Source organism: Colias croceus, chromosome 8, assembly GCF_905220415.1.
Source record: "Colias croceus chromosome 8, ilColCroc2.1".
NCBI classification, from domain to species: Eukaryota; Metazoa; Arthropoda; class Insecta; order Lepidoptera; family Pieridae; genus Colias; species Colias croceus.
The window spans coordinates 5,493,082-5,514,474 of record NC_059544.1 but is presented as its reverse complement, the minus strand read 5'-3'; the positions used below and the strand labels follow the sequence as shown (position 1 = coordinate 5,514,474).

Sequence of the window (21,393 nt, the reverse complement as noted above, 5' to 3'; positions counted from 1 at the left end):
ATTCATAATTACCGGTTAAGTAACAAATGGGAATGGCGTGCAGCTACGTGCGTGGCTTTTCATCGCATGAACAAAGTCACTGCGCAACAAGTGACGTTTCCTTGATCTCCTCTATTCTTTGCTGAAGATTAGCGACTTTTTTCTCAAAACATGATGTAGTTTCTCTTTAATTATAATATACAAAACTTTATTTACTTTAAAGTAATATATATAATCGATTGTTTTCTTATATATTTTTATATCGCTCCTCGTGTCCTCTTGACAAACTGTTCGTATGAGTTTATTTACTTTCCGCCACTTTTAAATTAGGAAAAGTTGTGCGCATGCGCGGTTTGAGAAAGAGAAGAGGGGAGAGGGACAGACAGTTCTACTCGCTCCGACCAATCGATTAGTCGCATAACGATAGCGACTTGTTAAATGCAGATGTGTCGTGTACAGCAACGTCAGTCGGTGAGCAAGGGTCTCCTCGACAACTCGGCTATGGCCTCGGCGTGCCGGCACGCGTCACACCTCGCGGCCCTTTGTAATGACAGGGTTATTAAGCCGGTTTAAACACATCACTATCGAAAGTGGCGGGCCGACGTGCTGTGAAACGAAATAAATATAAACTGTTTTATGACTGACGATTATAAACATTGGGACATATGATTTCAGAGCGGGAGATTCGTTTGTGTCTAAATAAGATGAATTTACAAATGAAGTGAACAAAGGATTTTAATTAGAAGGTAAAATTAATTTAAGGAACCAATAATATAATGCATTTACACACAAAATTCCATTGTTGTTTGTCAACCGCAAAACCGATTTTAAAACAATATTTCCTGTAATCGCTGCATTTTACAGAGTCTTACAATTTATTTTAATTAGCTTAACATTACACAAGTCAGTTAGTTATTCTTATTTTTATTCTGCGCTAAATTTTCATTTCATAAATACAAAACATAACAAACATAATTTCTATGTGTTTGTGAAATTGAAAATTAAAAAGAAATACTCGAATAGCTTTTATCTATTTATCTATAAATTAATAAAATCATAGTATTAAAATTACTTTTAAATTAATATTGATCAATTTCCTTTTAATAAATAAACAGAGCGGATCAGATAGAATAAACATTATCCGTAGCGATAATTTCGTAGCACATTCGTAGACTCGTAACAAGCAAAATTAAGGTTGAAGGTATTAATAAAAGATATCGGCGTCTTCGGAATATTTCGGGTACAGTTGTCACCCAATACGTGATATCTGCGGTTTTATAGTCCCAATGTTATGGAACATTTAACGATCACACGTGGAAGCGAGCGTGGATAGATCGCATACTAATGATATTATTGTCAATATATAAATTTTACAGCTAGCAAATTCGCATTTTAGCGTTTCAGGTGTGCACATTTTCCTCATTTTTAGTGTTTCGCGTGTTTACGACCAGGAATTCAGACAATGAAGTTTTTTATCAGCGTAGCAGGTTATAGGAATTTTTATGATGTGTCAGTGTGCATTTTTACACTTATTGCTTTACGTGTTATGTTTGTTTTTAATTGAATCCGTCTATTATAACAATAAAAGAAGTTCTGATTACCGTGCATGGAAATATCAAAAATTCCCTTTATAAGCACTATAAAAAGTTTGTAAATAATTTGCGATTTCTGCCTGTTGAAAAATCGTTATATTATCATTATGGCTATTTGATGTCCTAATGAGAAGAATTAGAGTCTGTTATTGGTAGAATAAGGATTTCATATTACTTTGAACCTTTTCTTGGAAATACTTGGAAAATATTTTGGGCAACGTTATTGGGGTATAATAATGATGACAAAATTGTTTGTTTACTTGAAACAGGAATGAAAATGAAATCAATGGAATAGGAATTTATTCATATAATGTAATTACCAAACATATGCTATAACCGTTTATATATTTATTACCAATTTTTCAATCACACAAATACTTATAAAAAATTTATTTACCTACGTATTAAAAATTAAAAATAGGTATGTATAAATGTTGCAATTTTATATTGATGAAAAATAACTGATTGCAACAACTGTTGGTTATTAAGATTAACTTGATATGTTCTGTTAAAAAACCCACAAAATTGCATTCACCAATGTCTGGTAAAAAGTCCGATGGGCTGTAAATAAGCATAGGTACTAAATGTACAGCTTTCTCTTATTTTGTTTATCTAGAGTTATACATTTATCAAATCCTTTTAAACGGATATAAATGACCATTTCTACATAAATTGCAAATCGATCTATTGAAAAGTCCTTACATCTAATTATTGACGGTATTAACCGTCAAAAAACACTGGTCGGTTCATCCCAATAGAAAACCGGAGCGAACCATTGCTTTATTATAATTATGTGAGATTATTACTTAAAGGAATAACTTTCACTGTGTTTATTATTTTTTAGTCCTAAGACCATTTCACGTAAAATTAGATAAAGATGAGAAAATATTTCGAAGTTATTGCGTATAAAAGCGTTATAATGTTTATCTTTTGGGATAGAATCCTGCGGGATTTTTAATGTGGGCTTTGATGGATCGTTTATAAAATAAATATATAATGTTATTTGATTTACTCCAGCTCTTTATTTTGTATCATATTAGAATAAACCGAAATAACTTTTTGTAATATAATTCCCTTTGAAGGGTACTCAATGGGTATTTGCTTATGAATGCTTTTTATTATCTACTACCGTATGATAATCTCAATTTATTCAATTTGAAAAGGCTATAATGTTCGTAAGATATTTTCTTGAACATGGAAAAAATTTTTGAAAGGGAATCAGATTACTTTTTACTTAATGAGAAAACATTTACTTTTCGAAAATTCAATTCCGAAAATATCCACAAAAACAAATATAAAAACCGGACATAGAATATTGTCTTTTTCGTTGAAAAATTAATTATTCAATTTTTTGGAATAGATAAACTACTGGTATAATATTATAATATTATCTGTGGATAAAATAAAAGTAAATAATCGATTTTGATTATATTGATTGATATTTGATTTGATTTCTTTGTATATTATTTCTGAAGGATGTATATTTTATATTTCATCCCAGGCTCCTGGATAGAGCTCGAAAAAGTAAATATCAAATAATAGGATTAGGTAGTAGTTTTTACATTGGAAAAAAAAAACCCAGTGAATCCTTATAACAAACAGTTGTTCCTTCCATAATATTAGGTTTAAATTCAACCATAGTGCATCTTAGTTATTAGCACTATACGTGGATAAGACACGTAGACTGTTCAGGAAATCTATGTGCTAAGCCCACCCCTCATATCTGTAACTGACTAGTACTTCCCGATAAATTCCTGCCTACTCGCGGGTGTAACGAGCCAGTATGAAATTTATCACCTTTAAAACGTCACCGAGAAAAGAATTGGGCGTTAATCTTGTGTAAAAATTCACGCTGTCGTATGAATTATGAATTTACGTGTTTGTGATTTAATGACGGCTTTGTTTTTGTATCTGGGAAATGAAATGGATATTATTTGAAATTGCGTTGAATATTTGTTTATATTTACGATTTACGCGAATTGGAATGATTTTTAAAAAGATGATGATATGAATTGCTTTTATATTAAAATAAAAAAAACTAGAGATAAACAGCATTTCAATTTGTTGAATTCGTAGACTGGAGTATTAAATGTACATTAAATTGAAGAATAATAGATTAAAACAGTGTACTAACGGCTGCGCTATTAAAAGAATTGTTATTTTAATATCACAATTTCGAGCGCTATCTTCAGTCTATTTGTTTTTCTTCCTCACTATTTTACAGTTGCGTCCTATATAAAATTCGCTTGTATCTTCAAGTTTCTACGAAACTTAAGCGTAGGAACTAAAAAGAATTCTTTGAATACAAAGAAGTGTCGTGTTGTAAGTTAAAGATAGGTTCTACTACTCTTTTGGTCGGATAGGTTTAAATGCGATTTATTTAATGGCAAATTCGCTTTATTTGAAAATTTCATTTGAAATATAAAAAGCTCTTTAAATATTTGCTATTCATTTAACTTACATAAAATATTTTTAATTATGGTACTGGTATTAGACTCATGAACGCTTTGCAGAAGAATTAGGTAACATTTCAATCATCCTAATTTTACTAAGTTAACGAAATAATCCCGATTGAAACTATAGGTAATAATTCATTAGGTTAAAAGCATTTTTGGTTTATAAACTTCACAATTGTCCAGTCCAATTGGCTTACAATTTTTATTTAATCTTTGAGAATAAAGCATTTAAAAGTTGTTTTTAACTCTGTTGCATGCAAGCATGCTGTGCTAAAAGATGCCAGTATAATGCATTCAAAATAGAGACCAAACTATATCTCTAACAATATTATTCACGTTTTTTTTTTAAGTTTAGGTTAAAATATGATAGGGATGGTATGGTTTCTTACTAAAATATATAGTTGTAAAAGTTGTATGTATAGAATAACGCAGAACCAATAGGATTCAGGTGCAATTTGGTACACACATTGCTAAGTTTGTAACCTAGTTGAACATATATTTATATAACAGTTTAACCCAGACGTAGACATAAAGCGCTGAGCTTCTTTCGCCCAAGAATAATGTTAGTCGTTAAATGTAAGAATCCTACACGAAAAAAGTGTCTTATATTTCATGAGTTAAACCTCGTCGTTTTATAGAAATGCCTACCACCAGAGATCAACTTGTAAGACGACTTATTCGTCTCACGAAGGCTTTTGAATTTTTAATATTTTATGGTTCTTGTGTATTTCTAATTCATTATTATTAATTGCGAATTCGCTGTTTAAAAATAAACATAAAACGTTATTCCAAAAAAGGAACTTTTTTTAAGTGTTTATGAAAGCAAAAGCGAGCTACTTTTTCAACGATTTCTTAGAATGTTTTAATAGTTATACTAAGTATTTCACTATTATAATTAAATTTTATTTCTGTGCTTAAATAATCACTGATAAAGGTAGAAGAGATCTTAATAATAACATTGTGAATATAAATAGAGGCTATGAAATTGGATCTTTTCAATAAAAAAAAAAAAAAAACAATTAGGCATTTTATTTTCCTCTTATTTATATCTTAAATATCGTTAATTTATTATTAACTTTCCCATACTCATACTACTCCAACAATATATTTGATATTTGTGTACATACTGCGACATATACTATTTTGAATGAATTGCCAATATACATATAAAAGATAACTATAAAAGACCCTTGAAAAATCAAGAATGGTCTGTTACGATTTTGGTTTCTCCGGCTAAAACAAACCTTATCGAATGTTGAATAATATCAATTGTGCCAATGCTACGTATGTGCCCCACTTTAAGTAAACATCTCTATTTTCGTTTAGTGTACGAAAGCAGTCTTGAAGATAATAGTGCAAACGCTTCCTCTGCCCAAGTCAAGCGAGATTATTTACCTGTATCTGATTCTTTGTCTATTTTCGCTCCACAAACTTCGCTTTATTTGCTCCCGGCGATTGGTTCATTCTGCCATAACAAATGTTACTGAGATATTACTCGTTTGCTCGGATTATATTCTTCGGAATTGTTGGCAATTTCTGTTAACACATACGTTAATCTTAACTGTTGATGGTTTTCTTAACGATCGCCGTAATTGCAAATGTTTTATTTTTGTGCCCCAATTTATTCTTGATTGGTATTGATATTATTTGTGGAACATTGCGGTGATAGGCTATTAATGTTGTGCTTATGTGTATCTAATAGTTTTCAAACATTAATTAAACTGAGCTTTGACGGTCAAAATAAACAAATCGTGTCAGTGCAAATAATAACTATTTAGTATTATTGATTTGAATTTAAATAAGCGACACAGATGTTCAATATCAAATTAAATTTTCCTAAAAAAACATAAAATGAAAATGTTTTTGAAGATTTTTATAAGTAACAAAGACGAATGGCTATAAAATAGTAATATAAAAAGCCCAGAGAATAAACAATTCATACAATTTATTAAATACAAACATGATAATATAAACACTATATAAACAATTGAAATATATCCGAGACAATTTGATTAACAAATACTTAACCGCGTTCGATGTCTTGGTAGAAACATTTTCTACATATATGTATATTTGTTAGCGAAGTTTATCTTATGTAATTCAAGGTATATAGAGTAAGCGAGTTCAGCAAAGAATGCAGGCTAAATTCGTAGGAACGTTGGCAGGTATTTTGTCTTCTAAATGTGTTAGTATTTCCAAATCGTTTCTCGTTATTTACCGAACCCTAGTCTACGACAATAACCTCAAATCAAATGCATTACGTTTTAAAGCAATCGACGGAACTTGAACGGATGCAGTAGAACCATAAATCTTGCTAACGTGATAACTTTTATTCCCATTGGATAGTCGCATGTGACGTGGACAAGGCGTTCGCAAAAATATTTTTAAAAGCTTTCTTATGGAGTTAAATATGAAATGATTTTCCGAGGAATCTCTGCATGAACAGAGCTGTAGAGTCCGTTCCGTTTTAAGGTATTCTATTTAAAAATTTCACTTACAATAAATATGTGTATTAAATCTTTGTTTATATTTTAGTATTTTATATGTGTGTGAAAGCTTTCCTTACTTAGTTCACAGGTTAATCAAAGAATATAAACACTATTCCTGATTGATTCTTCCACGTTCCTTTAAACGTACACAGTTTCCTATCGTTCCTTAGCATTATACTAGTAAGGTCTGAAATATTACAGCATCATGTCATTATTTTATATCAAGTTAAAATTGAAAAACCCTGAAAGAGGAGGACGGGCGTAAATCTGTTTAATGTGACGACGTGAATAATGTTTCGAACGCGTTGTTCAGAATCACTTATTTACGTCAACGAAGTACTTATAGGATAAGTAATAAGTATATTGTTTTAGAATCGCGCTGGAAAAACCGGTGATATTTTTTTTACCTTTTCGGTGGCAATATTTCAACAGGAAGTTTTAGGTTTTTATTTTTTATTTATTTTCCTTTACACTTATAACTCAGACATTTTAAACATTTATTATGCAATATTTTGTTTTTTGTTGATGATGTAGTAATGTTCCGAGAAAATTGGAATATATTAGAATTTCTTTTAATTTTTTATCAGTAATTTACGTGTTAGCTTATTTAAAAGGTGTAGATACTAAGCGAAGCGTTTTCGTATATTTTGTTTATCTTTCAAATTAGATTATCTAATTATTTTCTAGCATCTGGTATAAGACATTGAGAACGAAAATTTTAATTACTTCTAAGACTTTGCCTTTATTCTGTAGCGCATTCTAGCAAATATTATTACAAATTATATTATCTAGTCAAACTAATCTCTCATTCATTATAAAGCCACTATTCATTCGTCACTTGACATAAATTGCGAAAAGTTATTTAAGAAACGAAGAGTCATCGTTTTAAAAACAATTCGCAATGGGAAAAACGGTTAGTTCAGGCGGCATCTACAGACATGCAACTAACGAAGGCGTTCAAACGTGCCTTTTGGCATATCGCTTGGTCATCTGCACCTCCCCGGCTCAGACTGTATGCCAAAAATTAAATTCTATGAATCCTCGTTATATACTAGTCTTTATACTTTCAATGCGAATTCGGTATTACGGATTCGTATTTTTATGATACTTAACATTATCACCTCGTGTTTTGTAATTTTCGCCACTCTATCTTTCAGTTCTTATTTAAAAGAGCATCTTACGTAGATTACTTACCTACATGTTATGTTAAAGAAACTGCAATATTCTTTTCATCATGCCAGTCCTGAAGAAAAGAAAATAAACAAGATAAAGAAAGGTAAAAGGGGTGTTAAAACAACGTTACAGCATAAATCCAACAGCTCCTGTAATGGCGGAGATTAAGGATTATATTTCTGCTAAGTAAAAAGGGTGGCGTGTCCAATAAAAATAGAAGAAATGTTTACTAATGTTACGGTTTAGATTTTTCTATTAGTGTGGATTTTCAGAGTCATCTAAATAATTTAGTTGGAACAAAGTAGAAAGAGCTTTAGAGATTAAACTAATGGATATTTATTTCTTAAAACATAGCTACTTTATATTACTTAGAGCGGGTTTAATCGTAAATAACCACGCAGACGTGTTCCTTTTATCACGTTGACTTAAAGGTCAATGAACGCTTTATGAACAAGATTTTTAGATTTCGTTTTGTCAGAATAATGATTAAATTCAGTCTCTTTTTTTTTAGCTCTAACGACTTTCTACGACCTTTTTACCGCTAAATATTTACTTAACTACTAATTTTGTTCATTAAATCCATAAATTAAATGTTAATTAGTTCAGTCACTTACACATCTGCAGTCAATTTACACTTTGTTTGCTTAGTTTACCTCTTCAATTACCTCCCTATTAAAATTTGGTATTAAAACTTTTTCTACCTCTTATTGTCTCGTTTATCTTCTTTACGAGAACATAATTATAATTGGGGCATTGAAAATAACATAAAAGAGTATTTAATTTACCGACCGGAATTGACAACTTGATATCTAGGTTGCGATTTTCTTCCAACTATAGTCTCGTGAGAAATTAAAGAGGTCATTATTATACTGTTCAAGATTTTAGTCTTTTGTTGTAAGAATAATTATAGACAATACCGTGTACGATATAGCTTAAGCGTAAATATATAGGTACCTGGTACAGGTTAAGTATATTATTTACGATCTATTTAACCGACTTCAAAAAAAGGAGGAGGTTATCAATTCGGCCGGTATGTTTCTTTTTTTTATGTATGTACACCGATTACTCCGAGGTTTCTGAACCGATTTACGTGATTCTTTTTTTGTTCGATGTGGGATGGTGTCGAATTGGTCCCATAAAAATTTTATTCGGATAGGCCCAGTAGTTTTTATTTTATGAGCATTTTTGTCTGTATTTGTAAATGTTGCAAGTGCAAGTTTGAAGTCGGTTGTTTTTAACGCAGTTATAACTTGTTTCTATAAACTATCATGATATTATGCAAGTGACTTTATGTATCAACGTTATGTATCAACTAATTGATGTTTTATACTCTTTCAATATACTAATACGAAGAAAAAGTCAACCTAATATACGAAAATAGCGTGTATAAAATCTTATGAGCTATAAAACTTTGCGTAGGAATCTCATTTATTGGTAAAAAATACTATTGACCGCCTCCCTGGTATAGTGGTTGACGCGTGAGCGTAGAACCGAAGGGTCCTGGGTTCGATTCCCGGTGGAGACGAAAAAAAAAAATGTCTCGGTCTGGTAGGATACAGAAGGCTGATCACCTACTTATCCATAAAGAAAATCGATCAGTGAAACAGATGTATGCATAATGCATCTGTCCCTTACCCCACTACGGGGACACGGGACTTCACTTATAGGTATCGAATACTACAATTTCTACCCTGAATTGCAATTAAAATGTACTTTTTATGAATGTGAATATAATATTAATAGATAATATTAATATTATATCACTAAATCAGCCTTAGTTAAAGCATAGTGCCAAAGCTCATAAGTGCAAAAGCCTAATGACTATGGAATGTTGAGGTTACGAGATAGGCGAGTCCAGCTATAAGCAATAAAGTACAGTTTAAGAGCTCACCACAATGCTACGGCGGAAAAGGGTATGAAAGGAATAAGCAATCGTGGCCTTAGTGAAGTAAGCAGAATGTTGCCATTTTATCATAGACTAGATGCTCCGCGCGGTTTCACCCCCGTGGCTCCACTCCTGTTGTTCTTAGCGTGATGATAGCCTATAACCTTCCTCGATAAATGGGCTATCTAACACCGAAAGAATTTTGCAAATCGGACCGGTAGTTCCCGAGATTAGCGCGGTCAAACAAACAAACTCTTCAGCTTTATAATATAAACAAAACACGGCGATATACTTATTATTTAATAAAAAAAACCTCTTTCAAAACTTTTTCAATTAAATGAACAATAACGGAGGAAATTTGTGTTGTGAAAAGTTGTCCAAGCGGACGTAGAAATGCATAAGAATTTTTTTGCTATCTTTTAATATTAACCCTTTTATTATGAAAGCTTTCGGATACTTTTTATTAATTTTATTATGTAGGTAAGTATATACTAACAGTTAATTAATATAATAATGTATAATCAACACTTAACTAACAGCTTTGTATTCGTTTTTAGCTAGGTAATGTGTTTTTAAATTGATTTTTATGTATTTTTTATGAAATATTTATAATTTAAACCTGTATTTTTGATATTATAAATGCGAAAGTGCAGAAAAGGAACGATTTTAATATGATTATGCGTTATTAAGAGCCTAGAGAATGATAGAGGCTAGTTTTTGCCGCTACATCTCATTACAATGGGAATTTTCTTTAATTAGAGTCTAGACTATGTGGTAGTATCACACTGTCTCTATTACGTTCAATCTGTTTCCCCATTTTAATCCTTATTTAGAATTCTATACATCTATTCGATGCCAAATAAAAATGATTATAACATAATTGTAATGCAATAACTTGTAACTTCACGTACATTCAAACCAGGTGCAAACAATAAATCCTCTCTATACCTATCTGATCATTGACCGATGTTGTTTATTGTTGCAGAAATGGTGATAAATAAAGTGATGTAGCGAGCACGTCACAATGGATCAGTGGGTGACGGCGGCGAGTTCGCTTTTGGCGTTCCTGCTGTACTACAACACGCTGGATGCCGGATTTGTTTACGATGACAGGTATTGTGACTTCGCTTTATAACTTTCGACGATACTACTTCCTAGGATTTTGTATGGAGATAATTGTACTTGACGTGTGAAAGCGATCTAGAGAACGTTCTGTATTGCAACGATCATATTATGACATTGGCAAAACGAATAATATAGTTGTATTGACTATGGCCATAAAATAAATAATAAGGCACGAGCTCGTTTCGTAATTTCAAGAATAATGTAATTTTGAAAGTGAGCTTACATATTTATAAATAGATTTTAATGAAAATTTGGAATAATATTTGTTAATTCTCACAAAATAGTATAAGTACTTTTAAATCGTGAAAATAATTCAGCACTAGAATTGTATAAGTATCAATCAGAATTTTCAACCTTCGCATAAACCTTGTTACTTACTCGTACCTATAACAAGCTGCCGAATTTCAATATCTATTGAATTGATCCAATATAATATTGTCTCATCAGGTGTGATTCAAAAGTTACGTAATTAGTGGAAGGTTCAAGTAGCTCGTTAAAATGAGTTTAACTTGACTAACAATCATTGTTTTCAGCAGGTCTGTATTGCGACGCTAATTGCTATTGCTGACATGGCTCTTGATTTGTGAAATATATTGAATATAAATTTTGAGGAATAACAGAGATAGCTTTTGATTTGAACAATTTTCAAATCGGCGTAGCATTTTGAGACTAATAGTATTAACAATAGTTTTTTATGCTCACATGTTGGTTTGTTGTTCAACTTTTACTAAATAATATTAAATGATTGGTGTAAAATTCTGTTTCATTTTTTGATCGAAGTTAAAATGAATTGTAGGCATTTATGAAATTAACACGTTCGCGGACAGTGCAATCTTACAGGTTGAAGCTAATGAGACACTACTTTTTTTCATACATTGCCCAGGGGCGTAGTGTAACAACACATGGTTAAAAAACCATATGATATGACAGAACGGATATAGGCGTAAACGTCGTAAGCACTCAGCATCAGATTCATAGTCACCCAAATGGGTCTTGACTCGATTCAGGGGTAGACGCTGCATCAAACAGCTCTTGAAGACGTTTTTGTTCTTTTTCGAACGAGTCTCGAGACGCCATCTGCAAAAATATTCGTTACAAATTTAGTTACACAAAATCGTGTTCACAACATAAATATGTTGTTTACAAAAGCAACTAGACTTGAATTAGTATATCCAGTATGAGTAAAATAATTAAATTACGTTGGAAACAAAATACTCACTTTCTAAATTAACAATTGCGCGCGAAAACATGCAGCGACACGCGGGATCACCGCAGCGGCGCAGTACTCGACTAACCGTATGCAAACATGGCGCCCACGGGCGTAGTGTGCGCGGGAGAGGGGTATAAAAATATGAATGTGTGCGTGGAAGTACCTTCCTTTGACGAATTTTTGTAAATAATACAGTGACAGTACAAAAGTCCTAATTATACCAGTCAAGACAGTACAACATGCCGTTCTTTATGATAGTATGAAAAATCGCACGGCGTGTGGCGTACTGATTTTATGCAAGTAAAAACTGATACGTCGACAGACGTACTGTCGTAACACTTTTAGCTGTATAGACGCCTGTGTTCGTTACTGTCCGCGAACGTGTTAATTTTATTCTTATTCTTATTACCTTTTCGATATTTATTATTTAAATGTGCTTTCGTGTATTATATTATAACTAATTTCTTGGGTAAAACCCTTATTACTTAATTATAAAAATGACATGTATTCGTAAAACTGTTCATTATAAACTATATCTAATATAAATTTTATTTATATAATAAAGATACAATTATTTAATAACTGGTACGAGTTTAGTGAAGATTATGATAAGAACCCGGTGCTTATAATAAGAGTCTTCAATTAATGGGCGTTAGTGAAATCAAATTTCAAGCAAAGCGTCCCTTCTCACGTTATTTTCCTCATTAAATCGAGCTAAGCATACCAGATCGTTGATTGCATACAAAGATTAACCTTTCATCGAAGTAAAGGTTCACCTTTTGGAGTTATAATACCGCTTAGTATATTTTGTTAAATAAAAATCTGTCAGAAATATTGTTTTGCCTTGGATTTCGATATAAATTGCTAAAAACTTTACGATTGTAATGGAGCAAAATTATGAATTATTACTTTTGAATAAAATAATTGTAATTAATTTATTATTGGTAATATTTCATGAAATTATTTCCAATAACAACTTACGTGTGCCTCTTTAATACCCAATACAGTGCAAATACTTAAACCATGCCGGAGTAAATCTCACTAAATAATTCGCACAACCAAATAGCTTTTAGTAAACCGATTAATTCGTGTAAAATCGTAATAAACATACGTCTGTCGACAGCTCACTACCGGCAGATGCTATTTGCCTACAGCTTGATACATATTTGAGACGCAGTAAGTGCAACTCCAGGCACGCCTTGACTAGGTACATTTAGCTCGTTGATATGCGAAGCTCTGCTTATGCTGAGGTTTACTGGGATGTCGTTGTTCCTCATAATCCGCTTTACTTGCGAGCGGCGCTAGGATTAATGCTGAAGTTGTGGTGTATGGAAGCGATACTAATTTTTTAGACGCTAAAAGTTTTATAATTAAAATAGTTAAATGTTTGCAGTTTTCTTAGTTAAAGGGATTTTCAGTAACAAAAGAGAGGGATCTTATTATTAACGTAATATGTAACAAACTCTATTATTAAGATACTAGCGGTCCGCCGCGGCTTTGCCCGTGGTACATATTCACGTTTTCTCTACATAAGAACCATCCTCGAACTTCAAGGAATATTATAAAAAAAGAATTAACGAAATCGGTTAAGCCGTTCTCAAGTTATGCGCTTACCAACACATTTTGGGATTCATTTTTATATTATAGATAAATTTTATATTGAGTTTTCAATTCATAACTTTAAGATTTTCAATAACAATTTAAGCCTAATTGTTATTGAAAATCGTGGTGAGTATTTTAATGGATCCTCTTTTAATATTACAATAAATAATGTTTTGGCGATGGCGAGCTTTTAATAGCTACATAGAGCGTTCTGAATTTATAAAACAATATATCAACTTATCAAGTTAAATTTATCTATACAGTAGGCAGGAAAGTTAATAAGTTGAAGTTAACTATGACAAAAATAAGTAACAGACTGGACAGATTATGCTTCACTCAATCGAATGTCACGTTACGCTAAATTACATCACACAAAACAAACATAGGATACGTATTGATGTAATCACATCTCTTTGTTGTCTCTGCCATCTGACTGATTCTATAGGAAATAAAAATAAAGTATGTTATTTGTAGTCTATCGACGCAGCGTAGTGAATCGGAGCCGTATTCGCACAATAATAAATTTCTTCCTCTCGTGAACGCTCCGAACGATAATGATGATAGACTCGCTGAACTTTGTCCTGGGCGGTTGCAAGCCACTCTAGTGTTTCGTAATTGAAGGCTTACGTGACGACTGTGAGACGCACGCCACAGCTGCCCGCAACTTTCGCTGCCACGAGTTTTATACCATCCCAACTTTATCTCAATCTAAGTTTGGGCCTCGCTGCGAATGAAAATAGTTTTTATTGAAACGATTCTCAGAAATCATACAATGCAGAATATCGTTCAGCTCTTTAAACTTTTCATTCTCTAAAAGGTATCACTAGTTGGTTCAATCTTGGTTGCTTTGAAATTTATGCCAATAAAACAACGTAAACTTTGTTGTTTGACTTTACATTAATAAAATGATTTGTTTCTATTCAATGTCACCGAGCGAGAGTGATATAAATAGATAGAAATGTCTCCGTTGGTTTCAAGCTCATTTAAAATAAGTCGACAAGTAACAAAGGCTTTCAGTTTTGATGAGAGAATCGTTTAAGCGTGTCCACCGAAAGCAATTTCTGTTTATCGTTCTATACGACTATTATTATAGTTCTTTCGAACAAAATAAAAGTAATTTACTAACAAAATACTCAGTAAAGTTTTTATGTAAATAAGTGAAGGGAAAGGCGTCTTACTCACAATTTGCAATACAATGGCCAAATGTTAGAGATGATTTTTCCCTCTTCGCATAGTAAGCACGGTTTTGCCCCCATAAAAATATATTATTCAATCGGCTTTTTACTGGCTTTCTATTCGAAATCTAAAATGAAGGGATGAAATGTTTAGGGATCAATAGGTAAAATTGTCTCGAAAGGTGAAAAGCAACATACAGTTAGGATATCTTTTAACTCTACAAAGGTATGAAGGGTCTCATAATTTAACCACAACTCTTAGCAAATATTGTAATTAACTAAATGTATAAAATGCCTTAATTATGTGTGGGTATTTAAATTTGTAGACTTAGCTTTATTACTGTTGGTATCTTGGACTCTGTCACGATGAATGTTTTATGAGCTAAGCTTGAAATAGAATATTTATATCAACAGCACGCACCATAATTAACTAACATTATGAATATTTATTTTTACTCGTATATTAAATTTTGAATTATATTCTTACATAAGGGTTATGTCATGACGTTAGAGTTAAGCCCTATTTGTGGTTTGACGAGGGTTAGTCGTGTCTTTGTATAACTGGAAATAGATCTTAATTAACGAGCATATTACAAAAATCCTTTATTTTTCTTCCTGAATCAATAGTTTTATTCGGAACGTAGTTAATTAGAAAAAAGGACACCTAGTCTTAAAACTAATTTAGCCTTATAACCTAGATTAAAGAGGTTCAGAAAATTAAGTAGCGACTTGACATTAATTAAACCTTTAAAGTTCAATAAGACGCTGTGAATCACGAACGGGATACAGAATCCAATAAGCGTCAAATATAGGGGCCGGAAAATCAATCCCTCAAGAAGGATGGGAAACGTATTCCATTATTTAGATGGTATTGCACTGTTGATCGAATAGATTAGATCTGTGGCCTTGTTAATATGCGATATATTCGGGAGTAAAATTAGGGTATCTACATATACGTTATTGTCTCGCATGTTTTTCCATGCTTATATTATATGGAGATAAGTTTTTTTTATGATGGTTGAAATAATCAATAAACTCCGAAGTCTGAAAGAAAGAACGGATTTTTTAAATACTAAACACAACAGTGAAAACTACATTATTATTAAGTGGCATAAAATACCTGTAGTTTTATTTTATTTTATCTCTTGTTAACATTTGATGGAAAATCTGGTGCAAGCGATCAATACTAATTATACATAATGGACTAAAATATTCAAACTGATTGCTCGTGTCCTTGATTGGGGTGCATTATGTTATTGATTTTTTAACGAAAATAATTATTATACCAAAATAAAAAATTCAATCAATGAATACCACAGAACTATAAACAATTTGTCTCTCTATATGTATAGAATGTGATTGGTGGGTGGAAAAAGCGTAGCTATCATTTGCAGGATGTTTTTTTGTATCTCTATTGTTCATGTTATCTTGGAAAAGGAAAATATTTACATAAACTTACATCGGAATATTTATTCTCTACTTATATTAATTTATATTAATACTCTACTTAAAAGTATTAGTTGCAAATATTATTAATGTCCATAATCTACAAAGATTTACTAGGTTCAATATAAAGAACAATTTTTTAATCAGTATTCATTACAGGACAGACAGAACAAAATATTTCATAAAGTCACTTTCATGATTCATATTGGTTAGTGTATTTATGGGAACGTTTTTAATCAACGTTAATGAAAAAATACACCTACGTGACAGGAGCTCGTTTATTGCAATATTCCCACGAGGCATTTCACGGCGACTGTCACGAATGGCATCAAACTCGAAAATATTTCTATCGTCTTTATGCCTTATTGCATTAACATAAACCTGTGAAGCTCGAGTTTTCAAACGGTTGTTAGCGTCGTCGCGTTCCTTGATGGAAGTTTGGTGACTTGATTACTTTGGAATATGAACAATCACGCAATCCGTGTCGATTTTATATTTTATACCTAGTAGGTAGCAAAAAAATGATCACATTTACCATTTTAATATTTCTTAACTAACATTTCTTGAAAATGTACTTTAATACAGTAGGCATAGAGTATAGTTTGCTGCATTGAAAAGTAAATGGGATCAAAAACTAATTTATTTAATATTAATACAATAAATTTGATTGAGATAATCTTCCTTTTGTGTTTAACTTTCTTAACTTTGATTTGTTTCTTTCACAGGCGGGCCATTCTCTCCAACCCGGATGTCATCGGGCACACTCCGATAAAGTCTTTGTTCGAAAACGACTTTTGGGGAACGCCGCTCACCGATCCGGGATCTCATGGCTCTTATAGGCCATTGTGTGTCGCAACATATCGCCTTAACTACGCCTTTAGTGGCTTTAAGCCATGGAGCTATCACTTCCTCAATATCCTTTTTCATTCCACGGCAACAGCACTCGTAGTAATAACGGCAAAACGCTTGTTACCATCGTATTGTATGAGAGTCGGAACGGTTGTCGCCGGGTTGACCTTCGCAGCACATCCCATACACACAGAGGCTGTAGCGGGAGTTGTAGGACGAGCAGATTTAGCCGCGTGCAACTTTTTTCTACTGAGCTTTCTTCTCTACACGGAACATTTGAGGATCAGAAATGAGAGCCATCGGCGGAACTGTCGGCACAACTACAAACAAATCGTCCGACCTTTTGAAACCGTAGATCAAAATTTTCGATTAAGTTGTCATGGACTGGTACAACACATATTGATGAATGTGAGAAAATTGCTGAAAGCGAGCAAATCTGGACCATTGAAAGTGTTGAATGTGTGTGAAGTTCACGTTGAATCAGTGCAGCTTAATAAGTGTCATTGCAACGGTTGTGCCAGTGAAGATACTAGTGAATTGTTGCAATGGTGTACTTTAGTGGGAACACTTTTATTCGCGACAGCTGCGACGCTGTGCAAGGAGCCAGCTGTAATGGTTGTGCCTCTATGTATTATATATGACTTTTTAAAAGACATTCGACAGGAAGAGCCGTATTTAAAGGTAAGATATAAAATCCACCTTTCCTTATTACATTAACGTTCGTTTTAGATCGAAGATATGTTATATATCTCCAAAAGTAGGTGTCATAAAGCCGTTTGATATCGTATATCGCACTTTGGAACTGAGGGGTTTTGTTACCGGGTTTAAAAGGTCTGGGATATAGATATCCAATTCTTTATTTTCACAAGCGGCGTCTTATATTATATAATAAGACGTCTAATGATATTGTGTTAACTTTTTTTTTAATGAAATGATGTGTGCGATATATTCAATATCGGCAGCCGTCGCTAGGAAGATTTTGGCTAAAGTAATGAAACAGTAACTACTTACGCAATCCTTCTAATCCAATTTGTATCTCTGAACGTCTTGATTGTTTTGAAGTCGTGGTCAGAAAGTTTGATTAGATGACTGCTTGCAAAGTTTTCTCATCCGACCGACCGTAAAATAATCTGTAACACACGAAAACCCAGATACGAGTTCGACATAGAGGATAATTCATAGTATATTAAAGCATTTGAGTAGTTATGTTAGTGATACGTATAATGTTTTATAGATATAGTTTAAAAGGATAGTAAGAATGAGACTTTAATAGAAATCTCTTTTTAGTATACATGAGCGATCCATATTGGAACCTAAACTACAAACGATGAATTTATTTACTTTACAATCACATTATAACATATACAAGACGACATCGTTCTTTAGATGGTATGTACCTACTCAATTCAAGCAAAGCAAAAAATTGGTATAGGAAGTCGTATCACCACAATATGGGAGGTTAGAAATAATTATTAAATTAATTATGTATGTAAATAAGCATATAAGTAGCGTTATCTATATACAAACATATATCATATACTCAAGGGAAACGATGGTAGATAAGGCATGTATTCGTGAGCCCTGTTTCACACAACTGGCTAATTAAATCTAATTTTCGGACGCGGGTTACGATAACGGAGATATTTCGGGCGTGTGGAAGCCGACAGCTAAGTGAGAAATTCGAGCCACATGTAAAAAATTAATTAACTCGGAAGTTACATGATGGAGGACTGTTTTACCATTGAGTTTAATTTGACTCCAGTTTTTATTAGGTTTGTGTAACGAATGGTTAAACCAATCTATAGATACATAATATAATAAATCTGTAGAAGGGTCAATTCTGTACAATAAATAGCAGGGGGTGTTACTGGATCTATACCAAACCCAAATATGTGATTAAAAAAATTTTGTCTGTCTGTCTGTCTGTCTGTCTGTCTATCTGTCTGTCTGTCTGTCTGTCTGTCTGTATGTGAAGACATCACGTGAAAAGTAACGGTTCGATTTCGATGAAACTTGGTATAATTATACCTAATTATCCTGGGCGTAATAATAATAGAAAATTTAAAATTTTTATATTTTAAAAAATAGAAAATTTTTATCCTGGAAAAATACATAGAAAAAAATTAATCTTAATTTTTCAGTTTTATCCATAGACATTCTATAAAACCGCGAACACACGTTACGTATTATTATATATTTATAGGCTTAGCCGTATTGGGTCCAATAGATATTTATAAGATGTCATTGTCAGAGTTACTCAAAATGGAGAAATAAACCATCCACGCGAAGACCGACATCCGCGCGGACGGAGTCGCGGGCGGAAGCTAGTATATCATATAATTAAAATGTAGGTAAAATTTCCCTTAGCATAAAGAACAAAAAAGTAATATTGACAAAACAAATCTGAGACTGTCTTGCGTAAATAAAATGACAATTAAGGAAAATCATAATTGAGAAAGATGGAACCTAAAGGAATTAATTGGTATTTTATTGTTCTAATTGTATGAACGTTTTGTGTTAATTGTAAAGGAAAGTTGGTAGTCAATTGTTTTTATTTATTTGATTTCCGCTTTTACATTATAAAGATTTAATGGGTTTCTATAAATGATGTTTATTTAAATTTCGGTGATAATGCGTCGTTATTTTACAATATCCGTATGTATGCGGTGCATAATATTACAGCCATTACAATAATAATTGTCCCATTAACATTTTTTTTTACTGGATATAAATATATAGAAATGACTCTAAACGCAAAATTTTAGTAACTATTAAAACGGTCGAATAGCAATTTGTTTAGCAAACTTTCAGATATACCCTGTAATAACGGAGCCTTGAATTTAACTGTTTGTTTTCGTTATTTAATAGAACCACGTTTAGTTTCTATTAGGGGTTAAAGATCTACTGAGTCAACAGATTTACAGCAAGTAAAGATAGTTGTGTTTGGTTTTGGTAAACAAATGTTTCAGGCATATGGTTAGAATTACAAAGGACTTCACATAATTCAACAGAAGTGTTTTGTTATACAAAGGAGGGCACTCGGTAGATCACGTAGTCTTAACTACTTATAACTCATAGGAGTTATATAAATTCTATGAGCTCGAATTTCATTGTGTGGCACAGAACTTAGGGCGTAATCACTTTTAAATTGTGATTGATGTCTCACAGGATTAATTCATAGTCTCGAAGTGTATGCTGATTACCTTCGAGTAGGATTTAAATAACTTTTGTGATTACTAACATTACCCCGAATTTGTTTCGTTTGAAGCTATTGCATAGCTTCTATCGCGAGCCTTGAGCGCGGGGACCGAATCGAGAAATTCCGTAACGAAAAAACCTCACGCTCCCCACTCCGACGGGCTCGGAGGTGTGGCTTGAAGGCATGCTATGCAATAGCTTTACCGCGGCAGTCCCAGAGTGCCACACGTCTTATTTTATAGCTTTAATAGGTATATTATGTAAGGATTTTGAAAAAGACAAGATCACAACAAGGAATCAAAAATTTAACAAACAAAGGAAGCATAATAAATTTCACGGATGAAAATATACGCAGATATGGAGTAAGAACAATACAATATATTAATTGAATTCCAATTTACGCCCTACAATTAAATGATATACGGGTTGCGCGATTGTTTTTCGATACCGAAGCCATTGCATTCTCGAATTAAGTGAGCGGAAGATTGCCATTAAATGAAGCATTACGTGGCGCAAGCAATAAATACACGAAAGAGCACACTTTTATGGCATACCTATTTACCTTACGTTCTCATATTGGAAAACATGTTTTAACCAGAATATTTTATTGCGTATTTATGTTCCTACCTCCCAAATCCTTAAATCTTATATATCACGGAGATTATACGACCCGAACAACAATGCTCTTCTCAACAAATACCGCTTTACTTTAGGTACTGATATATTTAATATCGGCTGTATCCCAAAAACTAACGAAATGCGCAAAGCAATATCTTCCCGATTGTATAATAAAAAATCAATAAAAGAAAGAAAACCTTCATTGGTTTTTTATTACACGACCCGGATTGGAGGTAGCTTGAGATCGGGAAGGCAAGGCTCCGTTCATATGTATGATACGTATCAATGAATATATAATAAATATCGGATTGTTTCTTAATTTAATTTTCGAGTTTACTTCCGAAACGATACAATGCTATAGTCACATTTTATTACCAGTGCCTCCGCAAGTTTATGCGATCTCATGCAATAAAGTGATAAAACAGTTAGCTCGCAGAACGTTACGGAACTCTCTCAGATATATTGGAGAGAACACAATAAAACAGCCATTAAAAGCACAAACTTGCCGAATGCTTTGTTTTCTCTTTTTCATATCAGTTCAGACAGGATATGAATTATTTTTAGAAGTTAATAATGTTACGATACAGAATAAATAT

The 21,393-nt window shown here is 32.6% G+C and overlaps 1 protein-coding gene and 1 long non-coding RNA gene across 3 annotated transcripts in view; one reads left to right on the top strand and one right to left on the bottom strand.

The window, feature by feature from the left end:
• The first annotated feature begins 461 nt into the window (after positions 1-461).
• Positions 462-21,393, top strand: part of LOC123693747 (protein O-mannosyl-transferase TMTC2-like) — a 72,691-nt gene continuing 51,759 nt past the window's right edge. For both annotated transcript variants that reach the window (XM_045638951.1, XM_045638950.1), the window contains exons 1-3: positions 462-725; positions 10,560-10,687; positions 16,858-17,662. In XM_045638951.1, coding sequence (XP_045494907.1) covers positions 10,599-10,687; positions 16,858-17,662 — 894 coding nt within the window. In that variant the 5' untranslated portion in view covers positions 462-725; positions 10,560-10,598. The remainder of the gene's footprint in view (positions 726-10,559; positions 10,688-16,857; positions 17,663-21,393) is intronic.
• LOC123693750 lies at positions 11,508-12,291 on the bottom strand. Its single transcript, XR_006751715.1, has 2 exons — positions 11,919-12,291; positions 11,508-11,776 (listed from the first exon to the last, which is right to left on the bottom strand). It is a non-coding gene; the product is annotated as an uncharacterized LOC123693750 (long non-coding RNA).